We start from the raw sequence: 14,755 nt of genomic DNA on the forward strand, positions 1-14,755 counted from the left end.
GGAATCCTTGTCGGGCATAAAGCCATCATAAAGGCTATCCTTATTTAGGAGCTATTTTGATCCCCAGTGCAAGTGCCTTTAGGATTAGGGAACAGCAAGGCATGTTTATTGCCTGTTTCTAATAGGTGCACTGAGCATTATGTGAGAACACCTGAGTACTCAGCCCTTAAACTGAGCATATATCTGTGCATTTACTCAAACTTTTGTTACATTACTCAATCTCCCCTTCCCCCTCCCCCAAGTTTTACTATTGAAGGAGAAAGGTCTTCAATATTTCAGCATACCACCACCACCACACTTGGCTATGTTCATTACCTGTGCACTCGAAGTAATATCCTCTCGTTGCTGGTCTGTCATTAAAGCAAGTGTATCATAAGGATCTTTTTCACAAGGATCCAAAAGGCCAGGACCACCTACAACAATACGGCTAGTTACCATTACTGGAGTCCACATATACCGATTATATGTAGTAACTATAACATACATTTTAGGTGAGCTTATAAATGCCCTTGTCAAAATCTAAAATTTGTATCAAACAAGCGCAACCTGCCTTTAAGGATTATTCCTGAAGATATACACTCAAACACTCTCCTCAATGCATCCCCAGGGCTTTGTGGTCCAGAAGCACTGCTGATCGCTTTCTCTACTAGTAACTCCATAGCCTAAAATCAAGAATAGAAAAAAAGACTTTTACTAGGCTGCTTTAAAAAAAGAAACCGTCACAATTCAACTCAGACCTTCTGGTTTACAAAGCTTAATAAGATATTACACAAAGAATATTGTGTCCAGTTGAAATGTAAGGAAAAGTTAGACTACCAGATTTTTAGACATCTGAATATTGATACAAAATTAGCCTAAGAGTAATAACCCTATATTTAGGTTGTCTAACACTTCCCATTAAAAGATTCTTATGACCTTTTTTGAGATGCTCTAACACCTCCATTGTTTGCAGTTGGCCTTTGAAATTCAGCAGGGAGAACATCCTAGGATTAGAAAAGTACCTTTTCTTTGACCCATGCAATTTTGTTCAGGCTTAGCTGAGATATAAATGAAAAAATAAATAAATAAATCACGATTTCCCTTCTGTCACATCTGTTAGCAGCATGCCAAAACAGACCCCTGAACACAAACATTCTAATCCAAGCCTGGCCCACATCGCTGCCACAGCAGCAACAGTAATACAGACTGCACTGGGAATCTCAGGAGTGGACACACTCTTCAGGGAGATTGGGTAGGCAATGGGATGGGGGTGGAGAGAGCACAATCTGGGCCTGGTTCCCCCTCCCTTTCCTGTATTAAGATAGGAGGGCGAGAGAAGAGAAATGGAGAACAAGCGTGTGCGCACGGGGCCAGACTTCCCTCGATCAACTTCTGTTATCTTGAGGAATAATTTCCTAAACTCGAATAGTCCTGTGGTTCAAGCTGTGTGGAACAACTGAAGGTTTAGCATTCAAACCCTACACCAGGTGATGCAGGATAGTGGGGATGATACAGCTGCACATAAAATAGTTTATCTTTTTCTTTTAAAAGACTAGAAAAACCCCCTCTCCCCCCCAAAAAACCCCCACCCATAAAAAGAAACCCATTAAAAATGATTATTTTACTAAAGAGAGTCCTGTGGCACCTTCTAGACTAGCAGACGTATTGGAGCATAAGCTTTTATGGGCGAATATTCCCCTTTGTATTCACCCACAAAAGCTCATGCTCCAATATGTCTGTTAGTCTATAGGTGCCACAGGACTCTGTTGCTTTTTACAGATCCAGACTAACACAGCTGCCCCTCTGTTATTTTACAGAGTTGAGCATTAGAATATAAGGCATTTGGGTTGTCTGTGCATCCGTAATTCTGAAGCTTTGTTTACATTCATTCTGATAGTATGTGATCAGGTAGTTAAAGCCTGTTTTCTAGAGAATCATGGCTTCATTCAGTGCACAAGATTCCCTGCTTGCTATGCATGAATCACAGTCAAGTAATGAATTAGTCTGTAAGATCTCTGCTTCATTTGGTCTAGCAGTTGGATAGTGTGTAGAAACCAAGGCAGGGGACTGTAAGAAGAGAAAGATGATCTTATGGTTAAGGCTGGTGAATGACATGCAGGAGAATTCAATTCTATCCCAGCTTCTGCCACAGTCTTTCAATATAATGCTGAACAAATTACTTAAACCAACGTTTTGCTGCTAATTGAGAATTCCTCATTCCTGCTCTGTTCAACTTAAGATACCTGGGGCATGATACACAGAGCACTCACAGCTACAACAGAAGTCAATGGGAGCTGTGAATATTCAGCAGCTCTAGCAATAAGACAGTATGGTCTGAAAGAATGAGGACAGGGTTGGGAATCAGGAATGTGTGTTCAAATCCTAGGTTTGCCACTGATTCACTATATGGCCTCAGGCAAATCTTTGTGTCTCAGTTTCCCTATCTGTAAAATGGATGCCTCCCATCTTGCAATATAGAAAAATTCATTAATGTTTGTGAGGCACTCACATACTAAGGTGGTGAGTGTCCTAGAAAAGACCATGAGGAAATAAATAATTCTGAATTCATTGGAGACTTTGGATGGTATCTGGTAAATAAGGGAGGGAGGGCCACTAACTGAATGGGGAGTACAAAATATCAAACAGCTGCCTCATTCTCTGAGCACTGTCCATCCTATGAACCAAATCAGGTAGAGATAACAAGGGAAAAAAACGAACAGTGTAGGATCATTCAATAAATAACGCATCATAATGCAATGGGGTAGAATTTGCAATACATAAGTAACCTAAATTCTGGCATTTCCTAATTATTGAAAAAAGAATGAGGAGTACTTGTGGCACCTTAGAGACTAACAAACTTATTTGGGTATAAGCTTCCATGGGCTAAAACCCACTTCATCGGATGCATGCACTGGAAAATACAGTAGGAAGACACACACACCCACCCCAAGAAAAAATGGGTGTGGCCATACCAATTCTAACGAGACTAATCAGCTGGAGGGAAAAAAAACTTTTGTAGTGATAATCAAGATGGCCCATTTCAAACAGTTGACAAGAAGGTGTGAGTAACAGTAGGGGGAAAATTAGCATGGGGAAATAGTTTTTACTTTGTGTAATGACCCATCCACCCTCTCTGATTTGTGTCCATTTATTCTGGGCTAGTGTGCAGTTGCTGGTGAGTATTTGCTTCAGGTTGGGGGGCTGTCTGTAAGCAATCCCTCGCTCTCACAGATCTTGGGATACAGGCCAGTCCTTGCTTACACACTAGCCCAGAATAAGTGGACACAAATCAGAGGTCAATAATTATAACATTCAAAAACCAGTTGGAGAACACTTCAACCTCCCTGGTCACTCAAATTACAGACCTAAAAGTCGCAATTCTTCAACAAAAAAAACTTCAAAAAAAGAGATTCCAATGAGGAACTACAGAACTGAATTAATTTGCAAACTGGACACCATGAAATTAGGCTTGAACAAAGACTGGGAGTGGATGGGTCATTACAAAGTAAAAACTATTTCCCCATGCTAATTTTCCCCCTACTGTTACTCACGCCTCCTTGTCAACTGTTTGAAATGGGCCATCCTGATTATCACTACAAAAGTGTTTTTTTCTCCTGCTGACAATAGCCCACCTTAATTGATTAGTCTTGTTAGAGTTGGTATGGCAATATCTTGTTTTTTCCAGTGTGTGTGTCTGCGTGTGTGTGTGTGTGTGTGTGTGTGTGTGTGTCCTACTGTATTTTCCAGTGCCTGCATCTGATGAAGTGAGTTTTAGCCCACAAAAGCTTATGCCCAAATAAATTTGGTAGTCTAAGGTGCCACAAGTACTCCTCATTCTTTTTGCTAATACAGACTAACATGGCTACCACTCTGAAACCTAATTTTTGAGCGTCTGATGTTTTGCAACCTAAAATGTTTTGATGTAGTATTTTTTTCCTGTACGTAATGCATTATATAACTTCTTCTGTAGAAAGAGAAGTTATATCTAAATTTCTCGGGGCCACCAGGAAGTGTGTATTAATGAAGAGCGTAGTAGTAAACTTCCTCCTCTCTCTAGCTCCCCACCACATTTTAAATAGTGAAAGCCTCACTTTTATTTTCCTAGAAGAGGGAGTTCGAACCATAAATAATGAAACTCTAAATAACTTTTCTTTCTGCAGAAATTTGTTACTTTATGTTGAGGACTAAAGAAACTATGAAGCTGACTCTATGCCTGCTCCCATATCTCACACACATGCAGCAGGGGGATAGAGCCAACGCAAGTTCCAAAGTAAGAGGTATGTTTCTGGGGCACAGTCATAGTACCCATCACTATGATGACACTTCAACACAGAGGGCAGTCCGAGGAAGAAGTCAGAGCAGCCTCCAAGGCTCTCAACTTCTACTGGGGACTGTATCAGCCTCTCAGCAGTCTGGAATGCTGGTGGTTTACGGAGGGCATCTTTGCCCTCTCTCCCCTTGAGCTATGCTTTGTGTGCTGGCTCTTTCAAGAGATGCAGCACAGAATCTGGTGCTATGTTTAGTCTGCTCAAATATGATTTTAAAGCCAAATACGCCTTAATGATAACATTTAACTCTTATACACTATTTTCAGTTAAGTAGAAGTGACTTGGTAAATTCTTTTACAGCCCTCCTCCTACCTTAGAACTCACTTCTTGTCCAAACAGAAACTAACAATGAAGTGGTTTGGATAACTTCCAACACTCTCCCTGTCAAAGATGGATCATCATATATCACTACGCTGGTACCATATCTGGCAGCAGCAACAGATATTAAGGAGAGTGGTAACAGAAAGGGTCCTTAACAAGTAACTTTTACACAAAGTTTGCTCTGCAATGGTTATCCAGATACATTTGACAAGCCATTTCAAACAAGTCTCAGGAAAGGCCAAGCAATTCAGAGTAAACCGAGATGAAAAATAATCATTCCTAACTTCTATACAAACTCTAAGAAGAAGAGAAAAAAAGTACTGAATTCTTTGGTGGTATTTTTGTTCTGTAGGAGAAAATAAATTATTTGGTAAAGATCTAACTTCAAAAATCACAGGATACCAGAAGTGGGTTCTTTTCAAAGTTTTAAAAGTAATTGTCTGCTGAAGGAAAAAAACAAACCAAAAAACTGATTCTTGATATATGGATTTAAAAAAAAAAAAAAAAAAAAAAAAAAAAAGAGTTGCACCGTCATTTTCTGACACTGAACTTGTAGTAACATGCTGCTGCCTTAAAGTGCATGCAAAAGAGGATTACTCACCCAGCTTGGGAAGTCAGACCAAGTTGGAACTCTCTGACAGAGGTCACGAAGAATACGTATGATAATCACACAGGACTGCAGACCATTAGCTCTAGCCTTGAGAGCAATACAAAATCAAGTTAATTAATCCCAGCACCTACAGAAAACAGGCCACAGGTTGAAAAGCTAAAACACCACTGTTCAATGGAAGCTCAGATATAGAATAGAAACAAGACACCTCTAAAACTGTGTTCATGAGCTGCCATTTACAGCAGTATTTTGTGCCAGGGTTAGTAAACTTAAGGTGGTAGAAGTCAAAGTGCACAGGTTATACAAGAGTAATATTTCTTGATCCCCTGTACACTTTGACCTATATTCATCTGTAACAATACATATAATATCTTTCTATATTAGAAATAAAAAGAATAAAGATCTAAAGTATGTACAGAGACTGAAAGGTCAAGGGAATCTGTTTGGTTTCTGTGTTGTGCCTTTGCCAGAGTGCAAAGTCACTAAACCAAACAGTTATTTCTCACCTTTCATTCCCTACACTTAATGCACTTCAAGAAATAGGAAAAAAAAAGTCTTAAATCTAAACACAAAGCTTTAAACACATATTCCATTATTTAAAGCAAAGTTACTCTGCAGCCTTATGGAATATATTACAAATACACACAGCATATGATCACCCAAAGCGAATCAAGCTTTCAACATCGCCTTCTCAATGATCAGAAAAAGAGTTTATGTCAGATCAGCAATAACTGCATAAAGCAGTTTTTCCATACTGAGCTTTCTATGATAACATTTTTCTGTTCCTTTAATTTAAAGTATTATTACCATGGGCAACCTTGAGTGTTTTCACAGTTAAACATTTATATTGCAACTGAACTAATCTCTCATAAGGCTACAAGAAGAAAGTAAAATGATGTTCCGAACCTGGAACCACTTAGCGTGGCGTAGAGCAGCCAGAGCGTCAAGGCATTTTTGCCTGTCCAAGACGTCCGGTGGGTCTTTCACCATACCCGAGGTTACATCTAAAATGGATTGAATTGGCAAAATGCAGTGAGGAATGGGTGTTTGACCAGGTGAGCAAGACACTTCCTTAAAGTAGCTTCAATGTCACACGTGCCATTTAGAGTTTTAATCCCATCCAATATATCAATAAAATCCCTTTAATTGCGATTAGAATATAACCCAGTATAAAGATCAAGAGCATAATACAATTTAGCCCTCAATCTAATTTTAATGAACTGCAGATAATGCAGTAGTCTGCAGTTATTCATACAAACTAACTCTGTAAAAATATATTTCCCCTAAAATTAAATATTGAAGGAAGGATGGTTGGACACAGTGCACCAGCACAGAGAACACAGACAGAAGGAACACAAAAATCCACTTTAATGGAGTAGAATTTACAACGAACTGAGTTTGCTGACCTTAAATGGTCTCATGTTACTCTGGACCTACTCCTAATAAGAAGGGGCAAGTATAACAAAGCAGCTCTGGAAGAACACAGAATTTGGTGATAACATTAAAATTTAAATTATAGTGCAAATTATTTTGGTTTAATATGACTGAAAGAATGTGAAATACTCTCTAGAATTCCAATCAGTTTAATTACTTTCTACTATAATTTCTCTAATTTCTATAGCTTCTTCATCTCCACGGTGTGCATGTGCACAACATCCAATTTCATCTAAGAAATATTAACGAACAGCTGACAAAGGCATATCTTGGTTAAGTCTAAGCAGGAGAAAGAAGAAGGAAGAGTAGTAGAAGCTGTATCAGAATGTTTGAAACATAAAAAAAATAGATCTTGTACATTTAAGTGTTCAAGAAATGAGGTTTTGACCAAGTCATGTTGAACATGCCTACCTAATAAGTGACCAAAAGATAGAATAAGCTTTTCAAATTGGTTGTCCCAACAAAACAGGCAACACCGAGTGATTACAAAAGGTAGCTTATAACTAGCTAACGGTGTACCAATACTGTAAAGCAAGGATTAGTTTTGTAACATCCTTAGCTTATTATATATCAAAATGGCCTTCACGATGAGTAAGAAAATATGGTGATATGGCAGAGGATGACTAATTAAACAACACTCCATTTGGCTCATTCAGAAGAGTGGCAATATACTAAAAATAGTCTGGTGTTGGAAAATGTGACATGAGCAAGTTAGAGCACCAAACAAAAAAAGCGATATTCACTGTAACACTCATGAAGCATACTGACTTGACAAAGATTTAAGGGACAACTGTAAGGCAGCTGCCAACATATAAATAAAGGAAAAAAGTGAACAGGCTATTAAGATGCACCCACAGTTAAAAAGCATATAAATCAAAATGGATACTTTTACTCTCCAATATAATTACTAAAAATTTCATCTAGAATACTGTTTGGATTTGGTCTCCTTTTCACTGGAAAATGTATTTTGCTCTGTACCAGGTGAAATATAAGACGACACAATGATTCCACATTAAGAATTTTTGTTGGGGAAAATTTAGATACTCAGTTTTGTGTATATTTGTGAGATTGTATTTGATAAGATGAAATGAGGAGCCATTCACACTGAGGAAAGGTTCGAAGAGTTAGTGAAGACATTAAAAGTAAAATTATTTAAGTCAAGAATAGCAAACCTACAGAAAAAAGTTGTCAAGTAAGGCACTCTAAGAAAGGAGCATAACATGAGTATTAAAGACAATGAATTCATTTAGAGAAAAACCCATTTTAAAAACCAAGGGGAAGTTGAGCAATTAACACAAAATTGGGGGTCAAGTGGCCTGTGTGTATCAATTATCTACATTTTTATAACACAAATGTGCAAATAGGTGACACTGTGCAATCTTTCAGCATAATACATTATATAATTTGAAACTGCAATGACTCAGTTTCTAGCACTGAAACACTTTGGAAAATAATTCTATTATGAAATATTTACATTTTAATGCACAGTAGACAATCTTACTTTATGCTGGAAACATGGATCTGAAATACGCCATGTGCCATTAATAATGGAGACTACATGAATAACCTTTGAAACTTAAAGCTATTGTGAAAGTCAGAAGATGCCAAGGCACCTATTGCAACTGAGAATAAATTTTGGCTGAAAATATATTCAAGAAACTCTTGTAAAATGTCATTGTGGATTTTTGCACCTGTTTTACGTTTCAAGTGGATTAACCCCTTAAAGACTATAGTAATTAGACTCCGAGCCTGCCACCCTGTTAACCTAAAACAGAAGCTATGTTAATTTACAAAAACGAGCACAAATTCTTACCCTATGTAACTGTATTCTATAAATAGCCTAAAAATAAGGGGTTAATCTTTGGTTAGAAGACATGCTGTGTCCACACTATTTCCTCATTAAAAGTTAACAGGTATATCAATTTCAGTAAATTCCACTATGTGAAATATGTGTTACCCAGTCAACTATTTCAAAACTAGTGTGAACACTGCTTAATTCTAGGAGAGAGACAAAAGACAAAAAGAAAAAACACAAAGTAACAGTAAATGCTAGGACTATGCAACCAAAGCCTATCCTTTGTGCAGTATGGCAGGTGTGACACTGAGCTTTAGAGAACCTTGGTCAAAAATCCTTCCGATGTCTTGGCAGCAACCCCTGACAGGATTCAACTCCCTCTGCTAGAAGGCTTTGGACCGGGACTGATAAACTAAGGGTTAAAAACAAAAAACAAAAAGCACACCCACACACACACATAATATACTTTGTTTGCTGAGAGAAAGATTCTACAGCCAGGGTTAGAGCATTTTGAACTTATCAGATTCAAAGTCAATTCAGAGAAATGCTGGATAACTGTCAAATGCACAATAATGTATGGCACAATTGCCGTGCAGTTAACAGTTTTCTTTTTAAAATAATTTATGTTATTTTTTATCCTTTTGTCATTTGATGGGATTATTATTACACACTAAATATTATTTTACTTCACATACAAGTCACAGTCTCATCTTTAATCAAACTGTTTCTTCCGGCAAAGCCTTCGTTATCACCTAAACTAGCTCCCACAAAGCCAGCAAAAGACTTTAAACCATTTTAAGACACAGAGCATTAGGAGCTGCAGTAAGAGAAAAAACACACACTGTTATTCTGCAGCAAATAAGCAGCAATATTCATAAGACCTGGTTTACTGCAATAATCTGCAGTTTAATATTCTGCATTTTCTTCTAGTTTCACATGTGAACTTTTCCGCACATCCATTTTACACAGCTCAGTGTCTTGAAGTGAAATCTATTTACTTCTTATTTGATGTTGCTTCTCTAAAGGCAACACCATCAATTCGGCAGGTGACTCAAACTCAGAATGACAATTCTAGCTCAAGTCTGGGTCAGACAAAAATACAGTTTTGTTTCCTTTGGGGCATAAAGTATCACTGAATTTAAAAACACCTGTGATTTTTTTTTTTTTTTTTTAACATTTATTACAGTATAAAATTCTAATGGCCACAAACCAATTTTACTGTAGTTTAGAACTGCAGTGTAACTAATTGTAGTTTTCCACAGTACATTAAGGAATAAAGATAATGATTAAAATTAATCTAATTTCATAGCATCTATCATCAAACCTATCACGGCGACTGCTTTTTTTTAAAATATAAACACACCAATTGTTAACAAGGTGAAATGCTTTGCACGGTTCAGTCCAGGTGAACCAAGTATCACATTTCCGGCATAATTTCAATTGCCAAAAACGAGATGAAAATGACTGGGCTTGATGTAATAGTATTTGTACAAAGCATGTATAGGTGGAGATATACACACAGTTCAATAATTGTGTACAGCACACTACTAAAGATCAAAAATAAAAGTCATTCAATCCAGAGAACACACATTCCAGCTTTGTTTTCTGGAGCAGGAAGCAGCTTTGGCAACAAAGCTTTATTATAATTCTCTAATTTCAAAAGTATCTAACATAACGAGAAGCCTCAAATATTTTAAAAGATAGATAAAACTGCTGAGATGAAATAAAAGAATTCTATGATTTTAATTAAATAACTATATATGTATATACACATGCACACACATACATACATACATACACACACACACACACACACACACACACACTTTCCCCCCCCCTCAACCTGCATCATGAAAAAGCGTTAATACAGACAAATTGCCTGCTTGTAGGTTCATATTCAACAACAGACCCTGGTTTGTTATGATCTCTTTGACTACGAAAACACAGGATGAAAGGAAACAAAGTTAATTTTATCTGACCCATAGAACAATAGAACCAACCTACTGCAGACATTAATCATGCTTGTTGGCTAAAAAGCTTTTGGAGCTTTGAAAATGTTATAGAACAGACCCTAAAGCAACACTGCTGGCACCAGTGGGATTGCACATTCACAAATATAAATCTGTTTTAAGAGCGTCAACCAACATCTACTTTAACTCAGTGACCAAACCATTTCTTCTTATTGTACTACTCTGTGTATGCTATTTGGATAAAATACTTGGATCTTAATACCAGGAGCCTGTATATTTAACAAAAGCACTCCAGTCCAAAGACCAACCTCAGACAGCTGGAAAAATTCACATCTTCTTCCAGACAAAGCTACAAGCACTATGAACATCAACATAACGTGTGTATGTTACACGCAGCAATGCTATGTTAAAGATGTAAGTGGTGGCAAGACAGATCCAGTTTCAAAACCAGAATGTAAAGATATAAAGATTTAGTTTTCTAATATGCTGCAAAATCTCTTAGGGAAGGCTTGTAATCACCTGCTGTAAAACATTTAGTTTTCCAAATAACTGAATTTTGTAAGGAGAGGGAGGAGAAGAGAGACACAATTTAGTAACTTTTCCAAAAAGCTGAGGCTGGACATTAAGTTAGGGGGAAGAAGATTAATTTTTTGAACTAAATAAATGCATCATATAAGACTTGAATTTTAATGTTTTCTAGCAAGACTGGTTGTTGAATATGTAGGGTTTAAATCAAATACGTATATTATGCCAGCATGTTGCCTTCCAGGACTTAATGTCATCTTAAACAGACTACATAAAATGTACAAAAACTCGTAATATCGAGGTAACATCTTTAACAACTTTCCAACCTCCATCCCTCATGTTCTCCTCCCGAATGATTGGTGATGTCAACGTGATAGTAACTTGCATTTTGGGTTCCACACATGAATTCAAAATTATCGCTGCTTCTGGTACTGCACACTTTATGTCATACTTCTCAGGACTTATTACCTAAATAATGAAAAAGAATTGGCAAAAATTGCATGTTTAGCACTTACCAAAAAACAGAGGTGGGTGGGGGACACATTCATTCTCAGAGGGTCACAGAACTACAATGTAATATTATATTATGCTCAATACATAAATTACATGGTTTTAATCATGCGGTTTAAAAAAAATGGACTGCCATGCAGTTTATCAGCGACTGTAACTAAAAACATGTAGCAGTTGCCCCAAAAGCATTTTTAAAAGATGCCACACTGAGGAAATTCATGCACAAAATATATTAAATTAAGAGGTCAGATTCTCAGCAGTTTTTAAGTTAAAAAAACAGCCTTAAACCTGGTTTAACTAATCAATGGAGGATTCCCTGGGTTTGGAGAAACAATACAGCCCACACAGTAACTTAAAGAGTGGCGATGAGGCTATTCTAAGTCATTCCTTATCAGAATTATTGGCTCCTAATGACCCAAGGAAAACCTGTTAACGCTGTCTCCCCTCCTTCACAAGCTGCACAGGCAAATGGCTGGTCTCGAGGACCAGGCTCAAGGTTTGCATATTTTGCTTAAAGCAACAAAAGCACACAAAAAATTCAGTGAAAGCTAGTTTTCGCAATTCATCCATTGTGACAGGACATTATCTTGTAATATTATCCTCTGCCAAGTGACATCAGAACAGAGGACAACATTGCAAACCTATGATTCCATAACATATGTAGGCTTTTGGAGTAGGTGAGAGATAGAGTTATGATCTTAAGTATGAATTTTTCATTATTTGGGGATTTATGGTAGACCTTTTACTTCACATTCAGTGCTATGTATGTGTGTGCAATCTTAAGAGTGAGTAATGAGGTAGGTGTCTTTTTTTTTTTTTTTTTAAAAGGTATTGGAAAAAGATGCACAAGATATGTTAAGCTTTAGTAATTTACCGTATATATTCATTCATAAACTGAATATTTTTGGTTAAAAAAGACACATCAAAGAGCAGCGGTAGGCTTATAATCGGGTCTACATCAAAATTTGATGATTTTAAACTCTATGGAATCATTGAGTTGAATATCTAATACCCTGTCGTTTTGTTTAAAAAGATTAATGAGGCTAGGACTCTTCAGCTTGGAAAAGGGAGACTAAGGGGGGATATGATAGGAGGTATATAAAATCATGAGTGATGTGGAGAAAGTGGGTAAGGAAAAGTTATTTACTTATTCCCATAATACAGGAACTAGGGGTCATCAAATGAAAATAGGTAGCAGGTTTAAAACAAATAAAAGGAAGTTCTTCTTCACACTACGCACAGTCAACTTGTGGAACTCCTCTCCTGAGGAGGTTGTGAAGGCTAGGCCTATAACAGCGTTTAAAAGAGAATTGGATAAATTCATAGTGGTTAAGTCCATACATCGCTATTAGCCAGGATGGGTAAGGAATGGTGTCCTTAGCCTCTGTCTGTCAGAGGATGGAGACGGATGGCAGGAGAGAGATCATTTGATCATTGCCTGTTAGGTTCACTCTCTCTGGGGCACCTGGCATTGGCTACTGTCGGTAGACAGATACTGGGCTAGATGGACCTTTGGTCTGACCCGGTATGGCCGTTCTTACGTCCACCTGGAGCATCTGTAGGCATGGAGCCCTTCCTGCAGCTCCCATTGGTTGGGAATGGCAAACCGTGGCCATTGGGAGCTGAGGGGCTCCGTGCCTGTGAACGCTCCAGGTAAACAAAATGTCCAGGCCTGCTAGCGGCTCACCCTAACAGGCCAGGAGCCAAGGTTTGCCAACCGCTGAAATATAGGATCAGCTTATGAAAGGGTCATACAATTTTTGCTATTTACCTAACCATCTTGGGGGGTCGCTTATTAATGAACGGGCTAATGAACGAGTATATGAGATCATTCTGGAACTGTATATCATTTTCACATACAGATCTTGTTCTGTAACTTCAATATAAAAATCTGTAACAAGTGAGGAGTGCATAGTAACTGATAACTTTATAATCCCCATTCAAGTAAACCAACCTACAACTGTTACCATGTATGTATATTACTTCCGTCTTTGACACTGATGGTTTGGGCAAAAGGGGATTCTTACACCAACCTTTGTCTCCACATATAAAGGGACGGAGAGATTACTACATCTATGAACTAGCACTACTTGTGAGGAGCAGAACAAACATTTCTAAGCTCTTGTGAAATGGATCCCGCTTCTTGCTTACCCATACAATGGGTTAGAAAGACTTTTCATGGGCACAATTCAGACAAATACTGGGAAAATGCTACACAACTTTTTAATGTTCATTGCTGTAAAACTGGGGAATAGTCAGCCCTACAAATTATTTGACTCCAGAAAACGTTCTTTATGGCATCTTCTCAAAAATCCAAATCCAACTTACTGCAAGTTGTTTGGGAAGACTTTCTGCAATACGACTGAGTAATGCCTTTGAAGGCTTCTCAGCACACAGCAAAACAAGGTTGACATTTCGGTCTCCACGGAGAAGTAAGCCTTTAGCCAAAACTCCAACCCGTAAAACTCCTTTCAAAGCTCTGTGGGTAAGTGAAGTTATAGTTACAAGAGGTGCTTCAAATCATATTAATCATTCATAAACAACTTTGAAGATAAAAAAGGATAAAGTAAAACACAGTACTCCACACACTCAGATGCCATTGTGATGCATGCCGTCAGAACCTAGAGAGAACAGAATCTGAGGTAGTACTAACGATGATGTAGGGGGAGAAACATGGGATGACTCTCTCCACCTCAGCACAAAATTTTTTAAAACTTGAAGACAGACATACCTGTCTTTACTGCCATCTTTCTTATCATCTCCCTCTTTGCCCTTTGTTTTTTCATTGTCAGTCATGTTGTCAGACACAAGTTTCAGAGCACGCTCAGTGATGGAAACTATTTTTTGGACTGCCTGAAGTTCCTCCTCAGTTGGATAAATGGCTGCATGTTTGGTCATTACATAACGGTCATCAGATGAGTCTGGACGACGCAGAGGCTACATTGAGAAAAATGTTATGGTAACTTTACCTGAATTTTTAAAATACAAGTTCTAGTAAGAAAATTTAATTAAAAACAAAAACCACTGAGAGTGCTAAGTGACAGCATCATAATCATATATAAAACCTGACAACTGAAAAGTAACAAAAACTAAAAGTTAAGGACACAGTAACTTTAAGACTACAAGTAAACATGCATGCAGATGCTCCCCGACTTACGCAAGTGTTCCATTCTGGAACACCTTCCGGAAGTTGAATTTTGCATAAGTCGGGAACGTATATCCGACAATTACGTCCACACACACATACACACCCCGCTTACGGAACTTTTTCCATAAATGCGGG

At 37.8% G+C, this 14,755-nt stretch overlaps 1 protein-coding gene across 3 annotated transcripts in view; it reads right to left on the reverse strand.

Moving 5' to 3' along the window:
* Positions 1–14,755, reverse strand: part of ZFR (zinc finger RNA binding protein) — a 52,387-nt gene that overhangs the window by 2,903 nt on the left and 34,729 nt on the right. For 2 of the 3 annotated variants that reach the window (XM_050944664.1, XM_050944663.1), the window contains exons 13-19: positions 14,204–14,409; positions 13,801–13,951; positions 11,289–11,430; positions 6,145–6,242; positions 5,230–5,325; positions 551–662; positions 316–413 (exon numbers count right to left, since the gene is read on the reverse strand). In XM_050944664.1, coding sequence (XP_050800621.1) covers positions 316–413; positions 551–662; positions 5,230–5,325; positions 6,145–6,242; positions 11,289–11,430; positions 13,801–13,951; positions 14,204–14,409 — 903 coding nt within the window. Of the gene's footprint in view, positions 1–315; positions 414–550; positions 663–5,229; positions 5,326–6,144; positions 6,243–11,288; positions 11,431–13,800; positions 13,952–14,203; positions 14,410–14,755 lie in introns of those variants that run through there. The other variant, XM_050944665.1, reaches the window with a different exon arrangement.

The sequence above is a fragment of the Gopherus flavomarginatus genome, chromosome 3, assembly GCF_025201925.1.
Source record: "Gopherus flavomarginatus isolate rGopFla2 chromosome 3, rGopFla2.mat.asm, whole genome shotgun sequence".
Taxonomy (NCBI): Eukaryota; Metazoa; Chordata; order Testudines; family Testudinidae; genus Gopherus; species Gopherus flavomarginatus.